The sequence below is a fragment of the Medicago sativa genome, chromosome 4 (genome assembly GCF_051527215.1).
Source record: "Medicago sativa cultivar Bolivia chromosome 4, Bolivia_mono, whole genome shotgun sequence".
Lineage (NCBI taxonomy): Eukaryota > Viridiplantae > Streptophyta > Magnoliopsida > Fabales > Fabaceae > Medicago > Medicago sativa.
In genome coordinates this window covers 67,146,152-67,171,353 of record NC_140752.1, presented here as the reverse complement: position 1 = coordinate 67,171,353, position 25,202 = coordinate 67,146,152, and the positions used below count along the sequence as shown (strand labels likewise).

Below are 25,202 nucleotides of genomic sequence, written 5' to 3'. Positions count from 1 at the left end.
TTCCCGTGAGAAAAACATGGTAAGATGGAAAAGAAAATGATGTGACACGGAATTTGGTGAGTGATAATGAAGGTGGTAGACCATAAGGATTACAAGGGGTAAAATTGGATGGTAATTTTGGCAAATTAGGTTGATATGGTTAATCATGAAAGCTCAATATAGCGTTCACTGTATATAATGATCTTTCACTTTTGTCCCATTTTATGATTACCATTGTGTATCAAAGAAATATATTTATACAATCATTTTATTTTGTTGTGATAATTTTTGGGTAACTATCTTGTGGGAAATTCTAACGGAGGCACGGCAAAAGTTATGGTGCATAAGTCATAACTTATGCACCATGCATAAGTTAATCACAACCATCAGATAATTGGACACGTGTAATGATCCTGTGGTTCTCAACTCATACCCCACAATTCCTATTCCGCGTTGCTGCAAAGCATTCTTCACCCTTCTCTCTCTGTCTTTGCGATTTCTGCTACATCAACTTTTCTTCTTCCAAGGTAAATTCAAATCTCAGATCCAATTTCTTCATGCAAATCGAATCTTTCCATTCGTTCGATCTGTTTAGATCCTTCTGTTTTTCATCGTTCAGTTAATTTTAGTCTTTTTATCGATTTTTTCATTTGATCTTGTGCGATCCGATCAACAGTGAAAATCGATTTTGCATGTTACTTTCTTTAATATTTTCTCGTTTAGCGTGGATTGAATCTGATGATATCAATGCAATTTATTGATGTATTAGCGTTTTGATTTAGGATTTAATTGATTTGCGCAAGAAATTATGAATAATGTTTATGTTTTGGAGATTTGTTATTGAAATTTTGATTGAAATTTAGGTTTGATCAAGGAAGTGAAGGAGGAAACGGGGTTAACATTCACGAAGCTGTTCAGTCGGTTATTTGCGAAGAAGGAAATGCGAATTCTGATGGTTGGTCTCGATGCAGCTGGTAAGACCACCATTCTCTACAAGCTCAAGCTTGGAGAAATTGTCACCACCATTCCTACTATTGGTAAGTTTCTCGGTTCGACTTTTGTTGTTAGCTAGATTCATATATCATAATTGTTATTTACCTGTTTGAATTTTGATTTGCAAGTTTTGCTTATGTATGGACATGTTGACACTGATAATTATTTGAAAAAATTACATAATTGAATGCAATCACACCTGTTGTGTTTAGACATCGGACACACATTTGGTCTAAGTGTCGGTGCTATGTAGTTCACTATCGATTTTATCCTGATTGGCATTTGTAAAACTATATGTAATGTATGTATTGATTGCTTTGGTCTTTTGCTATATAACCGACTTCTTTGCATGTTAATTCAATGATTGTTTAACATTAAACGTGATCAAGTGGTCAACACATTGTTAAATCTGTGAAGAAGTTTGCCTTTATATTTAACAATGAAATCCCAAACTAACGTGATCAAGTGGTCAACACATTGTTAAATCTGTGAAGAAGTTTGCCTTTATATTTAACAATGAAATCCCAAACTTTATGTCATATATTGTTTAACATGTGTGGTTGATGTTAGACGTGCAAATATTGTTAAACAACTATAATGACTTAGTTTTGATTAGGTTCTATCTTACAAGAGCTTCTCAATTGAAATATGCATTTGGTTTGTAGAACATAATTTTTGTTAAGTTCATTCGTGTTTATGGAGGAGTTACACTTACCATGTAATTTCATCCATGTTTATTTTAAACTTGATGGGAAACTTTATTTAAAATACTCAGTATGATCAAAAGATTATTCTAATTTTATTTTTGCAAGAGTGCTGCGTAGAAAGGTTGAAATGCTGTTATTTGTATTCATTAATTTATTTATTTTATATTTTAATTTAGGGTTCAATGTGGAGACTGTGGAATACAAGAACATTAGCTTCACTGTTTGGGATGTTGGAAGCCAGGACAAGGTATTTTATTCAAATTCATTTTGAAAATAGTGTACTTCACAAGATATTTTAGCACCCCCCTCTCCTCCTTTCTGTCTTTCCCTTGTGGAGGTCTTATATTTGTCGTTGACAGCAATGACAGGGATAGAGTTGTTGAGGCCAGAGATGAGCTACATAGGATGTTGAATGAGGTACTTTTCTTATATTCAGTTTGGCATGTTGTGCTATATTTTCTTCGTATTTTTTTTCTTTCCATCCACAAATTTGTTGAGAATTGAGATAGAAAGATATAGGAATCAAATTGATTTATGAAGATGCGTTGCTTGTACAACTCTGATTTGGTTAGAGATACTGATACATGATTCTAGATCATAATGTTCACTGGTTCAATGCGTGTCTCTGTGGATGAAGATGAATTTCTGTCGAGCTTCTCATGGGAAGCATTTCCCTTCATCGTTGTTGCTATTAATTAATCCATGTTTTTGCTGGATCATATTTTCTGATGACTGCTGTATATTAATCTGTCTTTTGGTAGTTGAATGGTCAGTTTTCTGATACTGATATAATCGTATAACATCATATGAATATGAAAAAAGTGATGTCTGTTAATTCTCTAATCTCTGAATCAAGAGGAGTTCATGATGTCAGTCTCTGAATCAGCTAGGCCTTTCCTGGGAGCAAGAACCGACAAATTTGTGTATGAGATTCAACTATTCCTTGCTTCAGGATTGGATATTGAAGCTTATGATGCGGTTTATATTCAACGATTAGGATGGAGCTCACCAGGGGAAAACACTGATGTTTCTCAAAATGAATTGGTTGATCGCACTACTGTGATTCCATACCTGTACATATTTGATGATGACTCTGATGGAAATGAATAGATTAATTTTTTTATAATTTTCTCATTTGTTTGCTGTAATTCGTGAATAATGGGATTGCTCCTCAAACGGTGCAGTAGTAAAAAACGGTGAACAATCCCATTTTCTCATTTGTCGTTAAGAGTTTTTATACTTCTGGTGATTGTAGGTACATAGCTAGCATCTTTTAGGAGCACTTGTTACGTATTCATGATTATAGGTTGTTACAAAACCATTAGACAGTTAGTTTGGTTTCGCATAGAACACTAGCAAAACCATTGTACCATACTTATGGTTTCGGTAATTGTTTTTATTTAAAACCATTTATCAATAATAATTTTCACTATTCTTTTATTTTATTTACCATTTGACAATTATTTAATAGGTTATGAGTGTGTACTATTAAGTGGTTAATAAAATTGAACATTCTTGGGCCAAAAATTAAATAAATGAACGGTATACTATGATAGATACTATAAAAAGACACAACCAACTGATTATGTCACTTTTCGTAGAAACTCGAGAGGTTTAACACGAAAAAACAAACATAAAATAAAGCAAAAGTATGTTTTCTTTTTCTAGAAGATAAATTGTTTAAAACAAATTAATAATTTCACTTAAAACCATTAGGCAGTTATTTTGGTTTCACATAGAACACTATCAAAACCATTTAACCGTACTTATGGTTTCAGTATTCCATGCCCCTAATTTTAGTAAAATTAAATTAAATTGAACATTATTGGACCAAAAATTAAATAAGATGAATAGTATAATATGATAGATACTATAAAAAAACACACCTAACTATCAAAACCATTAAACCATACTTATGGTTTCAGTATTCCATACCCCTAAGTTTGTTTCACCATAAACTTTATACAAATCCAGAAATTCATAAACTTGATACAAACATTAACAAGAAACTTAACACTAATCTAGAAATCCAGAAATTCAATAAAAAAAACATTAACGTGCTAGCTTTTGAATCAATTCTTCATCATCTGAACTTCCTTCATCAGAATCTTGTGCAACATGTTGTTGTTTCTTTATTTGATGCTTCTTTTCTTTACCCTTAGACTTTCTTGTTTTTGGCTCTTTCTTTTTACCACCATCAGATGATGAAGCTGTGTCATTCCTTTCCTCCTCATCCATTTGTGTTAGCCCAAAACTGAATGATGACAATGGCTCTAGCTTTTTAGTTTTTTTCACCTGCATGATCAAAGAAAACCATAAAATACATCTAATGGTTTTGGAGTACAACTCACCAAAACCATTTCCACAGCACAATGGTTTTAGCATAGTTTTTAGAGTTTAACAAAGTTCTAACAAAGTGCATTGTGGTGTATGGCTTCTAAATCTCTATGTCCATATTACATCTTATTTTCACTTATATTTCTGGCTCTTGTGTATTTTTTCCTAACAAAAATAACAATAATGAATTTTTTGTTATATTCAAATAATTCATACGCACATACAATAAAACCAAACATATTAGTGTCAGGCTTCATAAGGATGGAGCAAGTAATTGAAATGCGGCAAAAGCATTGAAAGAAAACCAGTGCATCGGCCATTTGATCTCAGTTTATATGATCTCAGTTTATATGATCCCAGTGCATCGGCAAAAGCATTGAAAGAAAAACCATTAAATACATCTAATGGTTTTGGAGTACAACTAACCAAAACCATTTCCACAGCACAATGGTTTTTGCATAGTTTTTAGAGTTTAACAAAGTTCTAACAAAGTGCATTGTGGTGTATGGCTTCTAAATCTCTACATTGTTCATAGCTTCCGAAAACCGAAAATCCAAACTTAAGCTGAAAACTACTTATGAAAATGTCATAAGGTGTTTCCATAAGCTCTCCACAACAGTCTCACTAGTGCTTATACCATAAACTCAAATAACTTAAGCCCAACAATCCCTTAATAATACTACTCTAGCACAATGTAAATAGATTGAATCCACTTACTAGATCGTCTTGCCCTAGCATATCTATCATAAATCCATTCACATGCCTAGGTGGTTCACACATAAACTTACTATGTTAGTAATATTGCATTAAGCAGGGGGTGAAGTGATTAATATCTAGCCAAATTTATGTGTGATTTCTATTCTGTTGTTCGCTATCTACTTTTCATCAAGAAATTTTAGTAGAATAACTATAATCCATGCTAAATTGCTTATTCCGTCTCAGGAAATGGAATATGTATTTGGGGACTTTCCGCCAGACGGACTACCTAGCTCTGTAAGCAATAGTCCTGCGAAAGATGAACCTCATGTGTCATCTCGAAACATAGGTGAAGTTACAAACTCAATAACAATCATGTATCATTCATACCCACAATAACAAATCAATAAAAATACCACATTTCCACCCTAATTGAACTCAGGGTAAGGTAATTCACATTTCACAACTTATAATAATGTACGATTTAAATACCGATTTGATAAGAAAACATGTGATATAATCGGTCAATTTTTACAGAGAAAATTCATAATGATAATGATAACAATAAACAAAATCAAAAAGGAAATTAAATCTAATCATACTTCTCTCTCCAAGAGTAAACAAGAAAGAAAACCCATGAAAGCGCCAAAAGCACATCACCAACAGTTTGTCTCAACCAATCCCAAGCAAGATCTTCAACTTTCCGTTCAAAGTAAATCCTCCAAAGAGCCATAAACACATGCAACAAAAAACAACCTTTCGCAAAGAAATGCTGAAAATCACGATCTTTCACAAACGAAACCATGAAGAGGAGGAATCCAATAGCAACAAGGAGTAAACCGGAGAAGAAATCAGAGGTTTTGATATGAAGTTGATCATGAGGAGTGGATCCGAGAAGCTTTGTGGCGGTTTGAACGCTGTGGCCGAAGGTGTAAACTTCTTTCATGTAGAACATCATGAGTGCGCCGGAGGTGTAAACTTCTTTCCTTGAGCTCCGGAAGTTCGAGAATCGGAATCGAAGAAGAAGCATCTGAGCAACCGCAAACCTCGTTGTAATCGTCGAATTGAGAGAAGTTTGGAGTTCTTAGCTTGATTGGAGTAGCGAAAACGCCGTCGTAAGCAGATCTTCCGGTGGCGGAGTGGCTGTTGGAGTGCTTCTTTGTTAGTGTTGAGGTGGTTGCTCCGAACTCCATGACGACGGTGACAACGACGGCGAGATTCTTCTCTTTCTTCTTCGTTCGTGTTTTTCTTTTTTACTCTGAGAAAGTATGAAATGAAGGAATGGGGGGTGTAGGAAGCAAATTTGTTGGACTACAGATTAATGGGCCATATTAGCAATCCTTATGCACCCTGCATAAGGAAAATCCTTATGCACCATAACCAGACCCCGGAGGCACTACCCTAAATCAATTTTTTTTTTATTTTTTTTGAATAAAAATCAATTTTATTTGGGCACACTTACAAATGAAAATAAAATAAAAGAGAAAAGATTTAAATGATATGACTAAAATAATTTATCTTTTAATTTTTTACATTATTTGTGTATGTGTGTCCAAATAATTTGATTTGGGTTTGTGCCCATGTAAGAATTGCTCCTATCTTGTATACTTACATTTATATTCTTAGTTTTTGTTTTTTTTTTCTCTCTCTATTGCTTTTGTTTCATAAGAAGAGGAAGAAATGGTTGTTCCAAAAAAATTTGTAAAATATCATATGTATTAATATTATAAGAATAATTATAATAAAGGTTTTGCTAACGAGTATTCCGAATCACTCTTTAAGGATTTTAAATTAAAAAGTTATTCATCGAAAAAATCATATTTCAATTTCCAAAGTATTTGATACAATTATTTTTATAAAAAATATTAAGATCCTTAAGAGTGCACCAAAACACTCCTTAGCATTTAACTTCTAGAAATAATAAAAACAAGGGTTAATTATTGAAATTGACCCTGTAATATACGCGAAGTTTGAAAAATGATCCTGTAAAATAAAAAACACATTTTGACCCTGTAATTCAATATTCTTATTATTTATGACCCTGTAATATACGTGAAGTCCAAAAAAGCAACCTAGAGATTGAATTTTTTCATGACTTTTTAGAGGCGTGTTAAGAACATTAAAATATGGCTTTACAAAAAAAATAGAAATTTTCGACAAGCGACAAATTAATTATGAATTTTTAAAGTGTTAAAAACTCAAAAAACAAATCAACGTAAATCTCGACCTATAAATCGAATTTTGAGCTCGTTGTTTGTAGAGACATATATAAAAATGGATAAAAAGGATCTTCAAAGTTTTATAGCATTTTAAAGACGTTTCAATTTATTTTTATTTTTCAACCAAAATGTGCAAAATTAAAATTTTGTTCCTAGTAAGCGTATACTCACTGGTCAAATTTTGTTCCCTAATTTTGTAGGCATGGTTAGAATATAATAAGAACATTCACAATGAAATTTTGCAGCTTTTAAACGAAAGACAAATTAATTATAAATTGTTTAAGAATTCATAATTATGAGGAATAAAAATTCATAATTAACTTGTCCCTAGTTGAAAAAATATAATTTTTTTGTGTAAAGTCATATTTTAACATCCTTAACATATCTGGAAAAAATCATGAAAAAATCCAACCTCTATGTCACTTTTTTGGACTACGCGTATATTATAGGTCAAAAATAAGAATAATATCAAATTACAAGGCTAGAATATATGTTTTTTATTTTATAGAGTCATTTTTCAAACATAGTGTATATTACAGGTCAATTTGAAGAGGTTAGTTGAGTTACTCAATCCACTTAACACAGTTGTATATCTCCCCGCTAATTTTAACAAGGCCTGTCATTTTTATTTTTATTTTTTTGAGTTCGCAAGAGAAATAAAATTTTTCTAAAAATGCATCTTCAATGGCAAAAATAGATTGAGCAATGTTATATATCAAAAAAGATTTTATCAAGAAATAGTCTCGAAATTAATGTTAGCCAATAAAACCTTAATCCGGCCGAAAATCATGAGGTGTGGATGTTATGTATTTTTTTTTTTTTATGATGAAACGTTAATAAATAAGACTAAAATCTAAGGGTGATTATTTTGTCATGTCTGTTTTATCTTGGTTTTCGGGTGTCAAACATTGATTACGTTTGAACCTTTTTAACCGGTGATATCTCATTTTTTCTTGGGAAGGGAAAAATAAGCAAAACCCTTGAGAATCGAGGTCCGGGAGTTGTTTTCGCTACGGGAAGGTGTTAGGCACCCATAACGACTATAGTATCTTATAGGAACCGTCTTTAATTTCTACGCGCGCGCTTTATTTTTACATGCTATTTTGAAAATGATATTTACACCTAAGGGTTTACTAAGTCAAGAATTGGAGGGAGAAGAAAGTGTTTGAATTTTGATTTTATTTGAATTGAAGGAATTTTGTTCCTTGCCTACGTACCCGTTTAAGGGATCAAATCCACCGTAGTTCTCTTCCAAAAATGTTTTTGTTTTTGTTGGTTGATTTTAAGTTTGAAAATGGGAGTTTGAAGAATGGAGATTGAGAGGCCTCAAGGGCATGGGATTATGAAATTGTGAGGTTGAATTAGTCACTTGCAAAATGTGGTCTAAGTATTATTAAGATTCATTAAGATTTTTGTTTAAGAAAAGAAAAGGAAAATTCAATGGGATTTTGATCCCAAGGTTTATTAAGAAAAAATGTTTGAGTGAAGTTGTTCATATTTTTTGGAAAATGATTTTTCTAAGTATAAAGCCTAAACATTCATCTAAACATACAATCCTAAACATACATCTAAACATGCATATTCTAGCTATATACCTAAAGTGATGTGTGTGCATGTGTCGGTGCTTGTGTCGGTGTACATCATTAGAGTCCATTGTCCTTTACATCATTGGCCTAGATACATTCTATGGTCTTGCAAGAAATTTAAAGACATAAAGTAAAATATTACAAAATTCCTAAGTCTTTACATTCTAAACTTTGCATGAATTGAAGTGCAAGAATTTATAATGCAAGAAATAAGAGATGGAGATATGATGTGAGATGCTATGGAAATGAGACATGAAAAAAAAAGAGTTAGTAGTACCAATGATATAGAAACAAAATGACAAATGCATAGTAAAACAAATATAATTTGCAAGTAAAGTAAACTAACAATTTTAGTAAAAAAAAAGTGACAAAGGGACTTGAAATTCAATATACTTCTAGAGCAAGTTTGAGACCTAAATCCTCACAACATTGGAAATTTTAGGTGACTTATTTCAAGGAAAGAAATATGAAAATCAAGGAAAATCGACATGCTAAAGATTATAAGATTTTCAAGTCCTTTATGCACTTTACTTCACAAGAGTATTTCACATTATTTACAACACAAAGTTCACAAAAATCTAACTCAAAACAGCAAGCACATACCACATTTAATAGGCAAATTCACTCCAAGAAATCACATGTTCAAAGCCACAATTATGTAACAAAATTTCAAGTTCAAAACCACATCAAAACTTCACAAAAATGTTGATAAGGAGCAAGCAAAAACAAGAATATATCCTACATGTTTTTGAAATGAATTTTTTACATGTAATTGCCTTCCAAAAGATAGTCTTCAAACACCAAAATTACTTACAAGAAAAGTCCACAAAATCTTCAAAGATTTTTACAAGTTTTTAGCAACATTTTAACAATAAAAAAAAAATGAACAAAATATTTTTCCCATACGTTCTTAACCAAAATTTAACATACAAGAATTATCACGAATCAAAATATCAAAGTAAACTAATAGGCATTTTTTTTTAGGATTTTTATTATGCAAGATTAACATGGCAGGCGGTGCAATTCACAGTTTACAGTATGCAAGTAGCAAAAAAAAGTCACAAAAAACGAAATTGACAACACACAAGGGCCCAAGCCCATATCTAAGGGAACAACTGGGTCATCAGGAGGCACCGGGATCGTTAGATCGATCCAATTGGATTGGATCCAAGATCCAACGCTCAAAACATGCGCAGGCGCCCAGGACAGCACACAAAACCATGGGAGGGCTCACAGTAGCCGTTAGATCAAAGATCTAACGGCTCGATTCAAAGAGGTGCATAATAAGCGAAACACGTACGCACACCGAAACAAACAGGGGTATATAAGCCTACTAACACACAGATTGTTCAATCTAAACCTAATTCTCTAAACGGTCGTTCATACTCTCTTCTTCCAATCGTTCCTTTCTTTCTTCTAAACACACAACACCATAGCACATACACACACAAACCTCACATCACTTTTCTTCTTCTATCGAAAATACCATCACATAGGAACAAAACGCAGACCTAAGTGCCAACACATATGCTTCCACCAAGACTCGACGTCGAATCAAGAAAATGACGAAATCAGACACATACACCAGCAACAAATTGGACTTAAAACACGTTCATGAGCGCAAAACAGATGGTAGATCGGAGAAAAGGAGAACAACGATGATACCTGAGTTAAAGGTAGTGAACACGATGAAGCTTAAGCCGAAAAGCTTCTAGCCAAACCTCTGTGTCGAACTTGCTTCACGTCGTTGCTGAACGAATCGATCTGGTTCTTCTTCACCATTTCATGCCGTAGTTCCTCGCGAATCTGGATCCAAATCGATCCCTCAGTTATGAATGGAGACAGAGTGATTCTGTTCCAAAAAGCTTCGATCTGTTTCCAAATGGCTTCGATATGAATACGTCCTGCTCTGACCTGCTTCTCCTCGATTGAACTGGATTTGTTCCTGTTTGTGTGTTTAGATCGTTTTTGGATGAGGTGAATTCGATTTCCAGTGTTTTTTTTTCAGTTTAAGGTGCACAGAATCCGAATTGAATGTGGTGATGATGAATTGGTCGTGGATTGGAGATTGGTGATGAAGATTGAAGGTGGTTTAGGTTGGTTAGGGTGGAGAATTGGTGGTTGGAGGTAGTTGGGAGGGTTGGTTACGGCGGAGAAATGGTTGGTTACGGTGGAGAGAGGATTGGTTACGGTGGGGAGGGTTGAAGAGAGAGAGAGAGAAAGTTGTTAGAGGTGATGGGGTGATGTGTCAGAAGAGGAGTGGGAAAAATGGAAGAAATGAATAGTGATTGGTGACTTGGATTGTGATGACTGGAATTTATAGCTGACACTTGTGCACCCTGGACCAATGGCTGACTGCCACGTGGACTGTAAATGTAACAAACTTTGACCAACTTTGACCTGTAAAAATAACAAACTAAAAGGACCAAAATGCAAATAACAAAAAGGACTAAAAATGTAATTAAAATAAAATTGGTAAAAAACGTAATTTGAAAATAACGTAAAGTGAAACGATTAAAATTGACAAAACGGACTAAAATGAACCAACTACTTAAATGAGGTACTTTAAAGTAACCTCTCTCTGTCAAAATTTCGTGTGAAATGACCAAAATGCCCCTGGGGCTAAAACGACTAAAAATGACTCAGATGCAAATTTTAAAATGGATTTTTAACAGAGATTTGAAACAAAAGTTTATTTAAACCAACTTGAAAGACTCAGAGACAATTTTCAAGATTTGAACAGAGTTTTAACACATGAAAAGACTAAAATGCCCCTAGGGGCAAAACTGACTCAAAATGACTTCAAATGCAATCTTTGAAATGGATTTTGACATAGATTGAATCAAGGACTTATACAAACCAATTGAAGAGACTCAAACAATTTTCAAATATTGAAAGAAATTTTAACATAGGAAATGACTAAAATACCCTTTTTCATGAATTTTGCAAATAATATTGAAATAAAATGCAGAGAAAAAATGCAACTGATCAGAGACATATCAAATGACTTGAAATGCAAGAAAAGAAGAATTGAGCTAGTATTTTTAGGTCCAAAATTAGGGTATAACAATGTCATTCTTGAATCCATTGTGATTTTAAATTCGCTATACATAGCATTATGCAAATAGATTATGCATTTGATAACAACTTGTGTGTGTATGTCTCTGCCTCGTGTGCATGTGTGTAGACCAACATTGTCCAAATGTGATATTTGAATAGGATTGATTTCCAAAATTATTTTGGTTAAAATTGATTTTAAACAAAACTCATTATTATGTTAGATGTTTTTACTCTAAATTAAAAGTGCAAATGAATTCCCTTTCAAGTTGATCAAGTCCAGTATAATAACTTGAAGAATTGATGTAAGGATTTCTTAGGATTATTACTTCAAGAGACTCAAATTTTGATAATCAGTCTAAATTAAACAAGTTAAATACTTCATTTGATGTTAAGAAATTGCTATCTAAAAGGATAAAATCTATTGCCAAGGAATAGTAATCATTTACCATGTATATGTAGAAAATCACAATTTTAGCTACTTGTTCTTCATATTTCATAAAACTATATATGAATGAAAGTAATCAATTATGCAAATAAAACAATTAAACATCTATAATGTAGATGCTTAATTATCTATAGCTGCTTAAAGGAGCCAAGAGTTAGTGCACTTGGACTATCTCCAATCCATTGCATGACAGTTGAGAGCACTAATTAGGTGGATCATACATTACCCACATAGGACAAAAATATTTCATTGCAATAAAATAAAGTTTAAGAATAGTCCTTGCATAAAAAATGTGACAACTAGATATGAGAGATAAACATAACATGTTCTTTTGGGATATCAGTTCTAATGGCAATGGGGCGGGGTGGGGATGGGTTTTACCTTCCCTATCCCCATACCCTATTCTCATGTACTTACCCGTACCCTACCCATATCCAACGGAGATGAGAAATCGAACCTCATCCCCGTCCCTGACGGGTTCGGGGATCCCATCCCCATCCCCATACCCGTAGTGAATTATTTTTTAATAAAAAAAAGTTTTTTTTCCAACCCCAATGGCAATTTTGTAAAGCATTATGTTCCCTTTAACATTTCCTTAACATAATGATTTGGTTGCTCCTTTAAAAATCAAAGGCAATTTTTATAACATGGGAATTATTAAACCAAATAACATAAAATGATCTAGGGTTGTGCTTCTATTTATATAAAAAGGGGTAAAAAAAAAATTACATTTGGGACGGGTATGGGTATGGGTTCGGGGTGGGTACATATAATCCCGTTACCCGTCTCATACCCGTGTTTTGAAATCGGAGAAAACCCAAACTCGTACCCAAACCCAGTCAAAGCGGGGAAAACCCGTCAAATCGGGGTGGGTTTGGGCGGGTACCCATTGGGACGGGTATTGTTGCCATGTCTAGGCTACTCCAACTCAACATACTTCAACATATATCTCATTACTATATTTAAGAAACATCCAATCAAGATTCTCTTGCATGAGGAACCAACAAGAAGTGGGGTCTTCTTCTTGGTATTATCTTACTGGTTCTATTCTTTGTTTCATGGATAACTATGTTATTGTTTATGCTAATTACTTGAACTTTTTGTGCTTGTACATTAGCTATAAATTACAAAATAAATTCAACGTGTTTTTAGAAAAGGTAATGATATTTAGACACCTCATTCCTCCATTCTACACCTCAGGTGGATTCTACATTCCCGTTCTCTAAGACAAAACAGAAGGAGAGAGAAGAGGTGTGAATAAGGTGGATGTGGCGTCTACTAAACTTCTCCCTTTTGAAAATAAGGAATCAATCAATTGCCTTGTCTAAAACTTGCGGAATTGGATTAAGTGCAGTCAGGTGCAGCCAACATCTCAGATCCGTCCGATCAAGATCGGATGGTTCAACAATTTTTATTTTTGTTTAACATAAAATTCCAAAATTAAAATTTGGACCGTTTAATCTTGATCGGACACCTCAAACTTACCGACCGCATGACTGCACCGATTTTTGACAGCACCGAAACCTGATCCAAAAGTTGCATTTTTTAAACTTCTGATGAAGACAAACACTCATCCAAACACCACATGGTGTGTATTTTTCAACTTATAGGCAAAGTTAACTTTTATAATTTCTTCTCAAAATAAGAAGAAGCTCAACATAAAAGGCAAGTTTGGGAAGCTCCAACACTCCTCTAAACTGATGCAAATGCATAAGAAAAATAAACTCCAATTGTTCTAGTTCATTTTCCAGAGAATTGATGCCTTTTTCGAATTCATGTTTGGCGGTTGGGGCATATGGTTGAGCATAATAGAGAGACAAAACCAATATTTCGAGTCTTAACCTCGAACTCATACGGATTGCATGATTCAAAAATCACAACATTTGATGAAACATTCTCCAACATCAGGGCTAAGGAAACAATCTTCGGAACAGATATTATTACAATGTTAATATTACAACTAAAATCAGACATAAATCTCAAACTCATCGTATATTCAAGTATTTGAGATGTGCAATTCAATCACATCTTAAAAACTCCAAGAATGGGTTGTGGCCGAATGTTGAAATATGTAGCCGGAACCAAATAAGCGACGACTACAGACACGTAAAGTTTAAACCAGACAGAGGAAAAAGTGAAGTACATGCATAAGCCAGTCAATATAATCACTGTCACACAATTTAAAATGCCCTTCACAGCAGGGAGGTCCCTCTCTTTTGCTTGATCAGGAAACTGGCCTTGAAATTGAAAATTGTAAAGCAACTTGTCCTTAAATCGGAATCTATCCATCAACCACGTAGAAATTTCATCTTCAGATGTTGGGATACAGTGGATGGGAAAGCGGCAGATATGGATATGAACTTCGGAAGGATCCACTCCAAATACATTGTCCAAGAAAGACGGGCAGCGGTATTTGTAGCCAATGGTAACATCGTAAACTGAAAATTTAAAATTAAAAGCATCTTAAATGATAAGATAATATGAATTTTGAGAATTCTACCTTTTTAACCTTCTATCAATCTGATATCATTACAAGTAACAAACTATACATAAAGTTATTTATCAATCTGATATCATTACAAGTAACAAACTATACATAAAGTTATTTTCTCTAAAATGAAAAATAAAAGTGCATGCAATGATGCATAATCCTTGGTTGAGTATAAGGTCTAACAAGAGATAAAACTACTGTGACATAATTAACCAATAATTGCATATACATGGAAATCAACGACAGAGAGAACCAACCTGCATTTAGAGAGCCTCGCAACTCTTGCAAACAGGTACAAAAGCCCTTGGTTTTCGGCAGTAAAACATTTTTCAGAATCGGTAACCCGTGTTCAGCCGCATATTTTTGACTTCGAAGGCACTTCTGCTCACTACAAGAAGAAAATGATAGATGGCTAAGAATCAGCAAAAGGATATACACAAACAGTAAAAGTTACATATGCTACATCAACTCGAACTGAAGATAAAGAAAGTTGTGCTACAAAGTCACCATTCGAAGTATGGGTGATAGCATGTTCTTTTACATCATATTAACATTTCCGTGACAAAATCATATGATTCCAAATACAAGAAACCTGACTACTTCTCCAGCATCACGATGATCATAAGCAAAGATAATAACGAATAAAAGTTTTACCTCATTAACTATTTGAATTGTGTTAACTACTTAAAAAATTGTCTGAATTTGGTTGTATAAAAATCATTTCTCAATGTAAAATGAAAATCTATTAAAAAGTGGCTTACGTAAAATCAGTGCCTTCAGGGAAAATAGCAAGCCAGAGAGGATCTTGGGGATCATTGAATGTAGAAAGCATTCGACGCATATTTGACTCATCAGCTTCCCACTTCCTTTCCACTGGGATGAACTCTAGTATGTGAAATGCCCAACCAAAAATTGGAAGTCTCATCAAGCTGCTCTTAAGTACATATTTAATGTATCCAATGCATCCCTTCCGCAACGCAAGGTCCCATAAATACATCCAGTCGACTTCAGTTCGGTGATTTGCGATCAGCACAATCCGTTCTCTCGAAGGAACAATATCTCCAGAGAACACAACTTTAGTCTTGTTGATTTTTTCAAATAGAAAGGGCCACAAAGTTAGCCAAGTACCAAAGAAAAACGACGTTGTTTTCCTGCTGTAACTGATGCTAAAAAATCGCATTATAACAGAACTAATAAAACCGAAGAACACCAATGTTACAAATGCTGATGAAACCAGCACCAATAGACACACCAAACCCCTTAGAAATCTAAAAGGAGCTAGAGCACGATACTTTGCTCCAAGTTTTGAAGTTACACGCGTAAGAACCGCCATATATGCTATCAGAAACAAGCGTAGAACGACATACAATATATTAACAAGCCTGGATTGACAGAACGGAATATCTTCTATGAAAAATTGGTCTAGCCTTGGAGTTTGTTCTGCATATCACTCTGCCAGTGGCTTTGTCCTTGTACATGATACGATAGATCGCACCTAGGGGAAAGTAGACTGGATGAGTCACCCTGAAAAATGTAATGAAGGACTGAATGGTATTAAGTATCATGAAACATAAGAGTTGAACAAAATATTGTATTTGTTTAAGAAAGCCTAAGCATACATAATAGGAGAAGAAGGGAAAAATATTTGTCAAATATATCAGCACATAATAAATGAAAACTGAAAAGCTATCATTGCTTATAATAAAGGGTACAACATCATTGAACTCCAAAAGGATCGAAGAGTGAGTAAATTTTGTTCGATATTCTTAAGAAAACCAACATTTTTGCGATATTATGTATCATGGAAGGCTATTGCAATTCAGAGGTGTGATATCAGAGTTATCATTTTTATTTTTTCTTCTGGGTTAAAACCATTCAATTGTTTGACATTGGCACATAAGATCAGAGTATTTTGCATCATGTGTCAAAGTTGTAGTGAAATTGGAATTGTTACCTCAAAATTCAAAAGGGATTTCCAGTAGTAAGAATCAAACAGCATTGCTATCATGAATCAAGATAATTCTACCATTTACTGGATTATTAGGAACATGAAATTAACATCTCTTCCACATCCTAAAAACATGCAACAACAATAAAAACCACCAAAGTCCTTTTCCATTAAGTGAGGTGAACTTTTATATCCTAAAGACATGATAGACTAGAATGTGGATTTCACTGCCAACTGAATTACATACAAAGTAAGCGCTAACACAGACACAAACACCAAACATCACCAATAATAATCCGAGAAAGTAAAAGGATTGAATGTAACTATGTATGTTGGACTCCGACACATGTCAAAACCTAGATATGTCTTCGATCTGAAGTGTCGGACTGTCGGTACTACATAGGTTACAAACATCTATTCAAAATTATGACTATGAAGCATCTTTCCCTATCATTTTTCAAGTGATCCATCCCAAAAGACATCACATAAGTCTATATGTATCATATAAAAAGCTATGCATTCAGCATCCTAACAAGACATAGAAATCTGATTCCATGTGTGATCACACAGAAAAAAAAAATGCTCACTTGTGACAAAACAAAACCACATTATGCAAATGACAAGGTTTTTTATTTTTCCCTTTTTTTCTTTCTGGGGTTTACCATATAAGGAAAAAAAATGGAAGAAGAAACCCCAGTTCCAAAAACATCATAGTTACTTCCAAAGCTCGGATCTTTAGTCTTTACCACAGAAAAAAAAAGGTTTGAACATTACAGCATTGAAAAAACAACAACCCCAATAAAGCATTCATCAAGCAATGAGAAAGCAATAAAATACAACGAGTTTAAGCATCATCACCTTTGATCAAGCTTGTAGCATTTTCTGTGCCGCAAACAAACATTGAGATCAACAACAAGAGCTTGATGAGAGATTGGAAAATGAGATTTTAAGGAAAATAGTGAAGCCTCGTTTTGATGAATAGTGAATGTGTATTAGAAGATAGAATTAAGAAAGTGAGGTGTAGGTTTTGGTGGATACTTTTTGAGCTGTAATAATGATGATAGTCATAGACATAGTAGTATTGGTACCCTCCACAACTGTTTCAAAGTTGCACGAACATAACTACTAGCACCTTCTTTTGCGTTACGGTGTTTCATGTGTTTCAACGGTGTTTCGTGTGTTTCAACGTTACACTTGTTAAACTAACTTGTCATTTCTTAACTTTCCTATGCCACTTCATTGAATTCATTATTTTATAGTATTATTGTTCGATAGCGTTATTATGCAATTTATAAAATGAAAATAACTACGGTATATTAATTATGGGTCATGTTAACTTGTGCATTCAATGCTTTAAAAGTTTAACAACCTATTTTTTCAATACAAAACTTATGTTTTATTTCCTTTTTTAGATCCTTAACTTGTGCCCTAAGGGCACAAGTTAACATGACCCATAATTAATATATGGTAGGCACAAGTTAACATTTCCGATTAATTATAAATTATTATAAAAATTAGTTACGAGAGAAATGTCTTTTGCTAAAAAAAATTACTTGCAAGAAGTGTTTTTTTTAATATTTGATCATGTTGGACTTGAGATCCTTGATTGATGACGTTGAATGTCCTCGGAGTAGAGTTCTTTCGACAACAACTCTGACGGTCAAGTCGGTAAACACAGTAAAATGATAGATATTTTAGGGAAAAAGTTAGTGTTCCGACCCAATGTCCATGAGTTAGTTTTTATAGTGTAGGTTTAGGGCTTTTGGTCCTTGAAGCTTTACTTGGGCAACTGTCCTCAAAGGGCAGTTGTGGGCAAATTAAGGGAAGATGGTCTCGAATCTGAACTGAAGGGTCCAGAGGTCATTATTCATGTGCGGTCTTGTGTAAGTGAAGTCGATATAATAGTCACAAGAAAGGGAGTTTGAATTGTGACCCTTTTGAAATTAAACATGTAACTTAAAATTGATTCTCAAGTTGTGAACTTGGAATGGTTAAGTTAGGAGACTGACTTCAGAACGTTCTGAAGTATTAGTGCAAAAACAGTTTAAATAAATAAATGTGTTTGTGTGTGTAGTGTATACTGTAAATAAAGAGTATGGAGAAGAGAAGAAAAAAACACATAAATTTATAGTAGTTCGCCCAATGTGGGTTAGTCCACTCCTCACAATCTTCTAACAAAATTGTTGGAACATGTGTGGAAATTGAGTAAAAAGACTATAAACACAAATTCCCATGTTGGGTAGAACTAGTGTTGTGTGAATTGAAAAAAAGTGAAAGTCCCACATCGGATGGAACACACACATTAGTAGTGTTTATATAGTGGGGGTGTATCTCTAATTAATGGGGGTACATAAGCACTAGAGAAAAATATATATTGATATATATTTTATTATTTGGAAATGATAAATTAAATAATTAATTTAATCATTATTAGAAAGTGCTTTCTTAGTCCCCAAGTTTTGCTAAAATATTTTGGTACATAATATAATATATTTTTGTACTAAATTTAATATATTTTAGTACTCAATTAAGATATTTTTGTACTAGATCTAATATGTGAATTACTTAATCGCAAAGTAATATGTTACTTGTTCCCAAAGTTTCTCATATTACTTGTTCCCAAAGTTTCTCACTTATTAGTTGTGAATTTTCCCTATAAATAGAGAACTCACATAGTGCATTCCACACACCGAAAAGAATTTCATTGAGTTGTCGGGAATTCTTTTCTTCTCTTCTCCCTCCGACTTGTGTTAACAAGTTTCTTCTGCTTCTACTCCTTTCTGTCCCTTTCGGTTTCAAATAGAGCGGTTACGTACCGTATCGAGTGGCTTCGATCAATCGATTGAACCTTCGATCAATCGATTGAACCATATTTTAAGAGTGTTCTTAAGACCATAGTCCCTTCTTCGGTTTAATGTCCCTTCGGAATTAAGAGTGGTCTTAAGTTCATAGTCCCTTCGGAATATAGAGTACTATTAAGATCATAGTCCCTTTTCGTAATACTAATGTCCCGTCGGAATTAAGAATGATCTTAACAGTATATAAATTATTTCAATAATTTTCTATTTAATTAGAATGGTGGTAACATCATATTTGAGTGGTCGTAGTGCCATATTGATGTTTTGGAGAAGTTAAAGTTAGAATGGTGGTAACACCATATTTGAGTGGTCTCAGCACCATAATAGAATGGTAATAATACCATATTAATTTGAGTGGTTTCAATATTAAAGAGTGGTCTTAGAACCATATTTGAAGGTGTAATTCTCGAACGATTTTCTACAGTGCAGTAGTTAATCGAATAGTTGTAGCTGGGCTTGTTTTATCCTGGAGGCGGCGTGGTTGATAGTCTACCTTGCACAACTTTGGGTAGTGCCACGAAACGTCTTAAAGAGAGCGACCTGGTCGTGACTCAACCTAGTAACAACTTCGGTATATAATAGAATTTAGAAATCCAAATACAATAGTTTGGAAATCCAAAAACAACAAAAATAGTTAAGGCTAGTTTCTTGGCTTACAACTCTTTTCTTTGATCACAACACTCGAATGTCTTAGGTGAGTTTGTGATTATTAAAGGTTTAACTGAACAATAATTATTTGTATCACAATGAGACAATCCGATATTTCTAAAGCTATTATCAATTGATAAGATATGTTGGGCCAAGTTTCAAAAGCTAGGGCAAGTAATCATTAGATACTTGAAATCAATTCATATACTCATCAACAAAGAAAGAGTATTATGCGTAAATATAACTAAATAATACTAGGAATTCAATTGCATCAAAGTACTCAATGATTATGGTTTAAGTAGATCCAAATATGTTTATCTACTGATATAATATAAGAAATTTAGCTGCTCATAATCAAAATAGACATAACAATAAGATTAAGAAGTTACACATAGATTGATGATGATAAAATGTCTTTAATATTGTTTCTAAGTTGGATCTTCAACTTTGACCTCCTATAAATTGTGTTTCTTAACTCTCTCCCTAGTGTATGTATTTTCGACCCCTGGGTCTCAAGTGGGCGTTACTTTATATAGAAAACGCAAAAACTTGACTTTTAGAACGACCATGTGTGTTGTGCAGATCCTTCTGCATGATGTGCAATACCACGGGCTTGTTCTCTTATTTCTCGTCACCTATGCACGATACACAACCCCCAATAGCTTGTATCATTATTTTTCTTCATTCTTTATCCCATTGCTGTCACCTTAACTTCTCTATAGTGACCATACCCAAAGATAATATTTGATATATCTTAGAAAAATCAAGGAACGATTACACAGTTCTCTGCTTAAGGAGATTCTGATGTGGTTCAAAGGTCTTCAATGCATATTCTTATTACATTTGCAATTTCTTCAACTTATTGCAAAACCCGACTAAAACACTCCTAATATTAACTCAAATGACTATAATAGAACTCCAAAAAGACACTAAAACATTGTTATGATCGGGAGTCGTGACAAACCTAAACTTGAATTGTTGTTTATCCTCAAGTGTTGGAACATGTGTGGAAATTGAGTAAAAAGACTAAACACAAATTCCCATGTTGGGTAGAACTAGTGTTGTGTGAATTGAAAAAAGTGGAGGTCCCACATCGGATGGAACACACACATTAGTAGTGTTTATATAGTGGGGGTGTACCTCTAATTAATTGGGGTACATAAGCACTAGAGAAAAATATATATTGATATATATTTTATTATTTGGAAATGATAAATTAAATAATTAATTTAATCATTATTAGAAAGTGCTTTCTTAGTCCCCAAGTTTTGCTAAAATATTTTTGTACTAAATATAATATATTTTGGTACTCAATTGAGATATTTTTGCACTAGATCTAATATGTGAATTACTTAATCGCAAAGTAATATGTTACTTGTTCCCAAAGTTTCTCATATTACTTGTTCCCAAAGTTTCTCACTTATTAGTTGTGAATTTTTTCTATAAATAGAGAGCTCACACAGTGCATTCTACACACCGAAAAGAATTTCATTGAGTTGTCGGGAATTCTTTTCTTCTCTTCTCCCTCCGACTTGTGTTAACAAGTTTCTTCTGCTTCTACTCCTTTCTGTCCCTTTCGATTTCAAATAGAGCGGTTACGTACCGTATCGAGTGGCTTCGATCAATCGATTGAACCATATTTTAAGAATGTTCTTAAGACCATAGTCCCTTTTTCGGTTTAATGTCCCTTCGGAATTAAGAATGGTTTTAAGTTCATAGTCCCTTCGGTAATATACGTCCCTTCGGAATAAAGAGTACTTTTAAGATCATAGTCCCTATTTGGAATAAACAATGTCCCGTCGGAATTAAGAATGATCTTAACGGTATATAAAAATTATTTCAATAATTTTCTATTTGATGAGAAATGGTGGTATCACCATATTTGAGTGGTTGTAGTGCCATATTGATGTTTTGGAGAAGTTAAAATTAGAATGGTGGTAACACCATATTTGAGTGGTCTCAACACCATAATAGAATGGTAATAATACCATATTAATTTGAGTGGTTTCAATATTAAAGAGTGGTCTTAGTACCATATTTGAAGGTGTAAATCTCGAACGATTTTCTACAGTGCAGTAGTTAATCGAACAGTTGTAGCTGGGCTTGTTTTATCCTGGAGGCGGCGTGGTTGATAGTCTACCTTGCACAATTTTGGGTAGTGCCACGAAACGTCTTAAAGAGAGCGACCTGGTCGTGACTCAACCTAGTAACAACTTCGGTAGATAATAGAATTTGGAAATTCAAATATTTGGAATCCAAAAACAACAATTTTAAGACGTTTCGATCTACTATGTTTACCGAAGAAGTTACTTATTAAGGTTAAGTTGTCCCTAAATATATTAAGGATAAATCAAGCTATAGAAATACATCTTTTGACTGAAACGATGAAGTGATTGTTGTTTTAAATAACAAACACTAAAAATTCAATTTGTTTGAAATATGGTTTCAAAATCAGAGCCATATAGTGAAACAATAATTTGTTACAAAACAAATCATTTGTTACAGAACCAAACAATTTTAGTTTATTACTAAACATAAGAAAAATGTAATGTTTGGAGCTCAAAAGAAAACAAGTTTAGCTTGTTACGTTTGTCACTAAAATAGCAACCAGAATTGAAAAATCTGTCACGTAAAGGTGATGTTTTTTCAAACCGTAAGAAGAATGGCCATAACTAATGCAACAAATTATACAAATGGTATAGGTAGTTTTATGGCATATTGTTGGGTATACAGAGTCGCAAGTTAGCATATTAAAATGCAAGAATTTAGAATACCCATTTTCCCATGATGCTAATGCTAAGGTTTGAACTTGTGGCATGTTATAAAAATAAGAAAGAATATGAATTTCAGATTTCTATTGAATAAGACTGAGTTGACTCAGACTTAAAGAGAGACTTGTGTGCTATGCACTCTTGTTGAAAAAGATGGCATGTTCAAAATTAAAATTCTCCTTCTATTTTATTAGTTGTGTGATTTTAATATTTGACATATCAAAATTTATTGTCTGAACAAGCGTTTAATTTTAAACTTGAGTAACTTGGACTTAATTCCAACGTTATATGATTAGACAATTTTATTTATTGCAGTCAAGATATATGAACCAAAAGTTCATATAAATCAGAATTAGAGAATATGAATCTCTAAACATAATAAATTATGATATGTGTGAATTTGATGACACATAAATTAGAAATGATAAAATGATATTTTATCATATTTATTGATGACTGTGAATTTTGGAAAATAAAATTGATACGCTTGATATGTTCAATTTTTATAACAAAAATTGAAATTTATGTTGTATAGAGAACCCAAGTCTAAGAACAAAAATTCTAATTAAGAAATTTTTGAAGAAAAGACAACTCAACTTGTCTTATTTTTTGAACTTGGGATTGTCTGACATAAGTTCGGACTTTGAACCCAAGAGAGTTAAACTCACTAGTAGAGCCTATGAATGTGTATTCATTAGGTATGTTATAAATAACGAAGCATATAGGTTTTATGACCTAAATGTTAAAGTGATCATAGAATTAAAAGATGTTGATTTCTATGAAGTAAGTACCCCTGTAAATTAAAGAATAATGGGGCACTAGTGGGGGTAAACTAAATTCCCCTTGTATATTAAGAACTAGTGGGGGCACTATATCTGATCATATTTCAGTAATCAGAATTAGTTATGAAAACATCATACGAGATGTTATAGAACCTCAAGGAGGTAAGAAAGCTAAAATTGCTAAAGAGTATGAACTTGGTTTATACATTGGAAGAAGATCCATTAAGCCTTAAAGAAGCTATATCCTCATTGGAAGCTGAATTATGGCAAGAAGCAATAAACGATGAAATGGATTATCTAGAGTCTAACAAAACATGACACTTGGTTGACTTGTCTCATAGTTGCAAAATCAATCGGTTGTATTTGGATTTTGGAAAAAGGAACTAAAACCTGATGGAACGGTTGATGAATACAAGGCTCTCCTTGTAGTCAAAGGTTTTAGACAGAGAAAAATATAGACTTCTTCCACATTCATTCACCAGTCACGAAAATCATATCCATAAGAGTACTACTCCCTTTAGCCGCCGTTCATAACTCGATAGTACTCCAAATGGATGTGAAAGTTGCCTCTTTTTTATGGTGAACTAGAAGAAGAAATCTATATGAAACAACCTGAAAGTTTTGCGATTCATGGACAAGAAAACAAGGTCTGTAAGTTAGATAATTCTTTGTGAGGTCTAAAAAGGAATGACATAAATTTTTTGACATTCTAATGCTATCGAATGAGTATAAAGTGAATGAAAGTGACAAATAATATTTGCACGATCATATTTCTTTATGAAGACAACTTACTCATATTTGGTTTAAAGATTCATGTTATGAATTATGTGAAATCATTGTTTATCAACAACATTGATAAGAAAGACCTAGACAAAGTTGAAGTAATTCTTGATTTCAAGATTACTAGATCAGAAAAGATAACTTTTTTGATAAATCTCACAAAGTTGAGAAGTTCTTAAGGAAATATTATTATTTCATCGTAAACTTGCAATCATATTATGATCCAAGTGTAAGAACGCTTGAGATGGAGTTAGAAAAACAGAATATGCGAGCATCATTGGCTGTACTTAGGTATGCCACTGAATGTATTAGATCCGACATTGCCGATGTCATGAAACTCTTGTGCAAGTTTACTAGTAGACGGATGAGAAGCATTGCCATGCTATAGAAAGAGTCATGAGGTGCCTTAAGAAAAATATGACTCTAAGATTACTTCACTAGGAGTAACCTATTGTACTTAAATGGTACAAGATATAAAATAGAACATCTTTCAGATGAATATTTAGCGACTAGTGTTTGCACATTGAGCATCACTAGAGAAGTTGTTTGTTAAAACAAATGATATTGAATCAGTCCACTATGGAATGAATCTGAGATGAGAACACTAGAGAAAACTAGTGGAGAAGCAAGTTGACAAGATGCTTGCTAGTTGAAATCCCTTAGTGGATAAAACAGGTTCCAGAAGTGTTAATTTATTGTGATAGTCTGCAGCTATTACAAAATTGAGAATCGTTACCACAATGGTAAGAGGCGATTATTAAGGCACGAACACAGAGAAATAGAGAGCTAGCTACTCTCAAAAAGAACGGTTAAAGTAGATCATGTACGTACTGATAAAGAATTAGTCAATCCTTTGACGAAAGGAATTACTAAAAAGAAAGTCCTAAACACATCCAATAGGA

General features: G+C 33.4%; 1 protein-coding gene and 1 long non-coding RNA gene across 3 annotated transcripts; one reads left to right on the top strand and one right to left on the bottom strand.

Annotated features, from left to right (window-relative positions):
• Positions 1 to 325: 325 nt before the first annotated feature.
• LOC146930977 (uncharacterized) lies at positions 326 to 3,119 on the top strand. Its single transcript, XR_015006548.1, has 4 exons — positions 326 to 506; positions 843 to 1,016; positions 1,856 to 1,926; positions 2,039 to 3,119. It is a non-coding gene; the product is annotated as an uncharacterized LOC146930977 (long non-coding RNA).
• Positions 3,120 to 13,933: 10,814 nt separating this feature from the next.
• On the bottom strand, positions 13,934 to 17,618 carry LPAT5 (lysophosphatidyl acyltransferase 5). Of its 2 annotated transcripts, none has more exons than XM_085702467.1 (4): positions 17,320 to 17,618; positions 15,275 to 16,037; positions 14,771 to 14,901; positions 13,934 to 14,460 (listed from the first exon to the last, which is right to left on the bottom strand). In XM_085702467.1, the coding sequence occupies exons 2-4, from the start codon at positions 15,844 to 15,846 to the stop codon at positions 14,045 to 14,047; spliced, it is 1,119 nt and encodes a 372-aa protein (XP_085558593.1). In that variant the 5' UTR covers positions 15,847 to 16,037; positions 17,320 to 17,618; the 3' UTR covers positions 13,934 to 14,044. The 2 variants fall into 2 exon arrangements, with proteins under 2 accessions (XP_085558593.1, XP_085558595.1); XM_085702469.1 differs by having other exon boundaries at positions 15,275 to 16,057; positions 17,320 to 17,514.
• Positions 17,619 to 25,202: the final 7,584 nt, after the last annotated feature.

Coding starts and splice junctions, on each gene's coding strand:
- LPAT5 (XM_085702467.1), bottom strand. CDS start 15,846: ATGGCGGTTCTTACGCGTGTAACTTCAAAACTTGGAGCAAAGTATCGT. Junction 14,902..15,274: donor CCTGAAGGCACTGATTTTAC/GTAAGCCACTTT, acceptor TTCTTCTTGTAG/TGAGCAGAAGTGCCTTCGAA. Junction 14,461..14,770: donor GCGAGGCTCTCTAAATGCAG/GTTGGTTCTCTC, acceptor TTAAATTTTCAG/TTTACGATGTTACCATTGGC.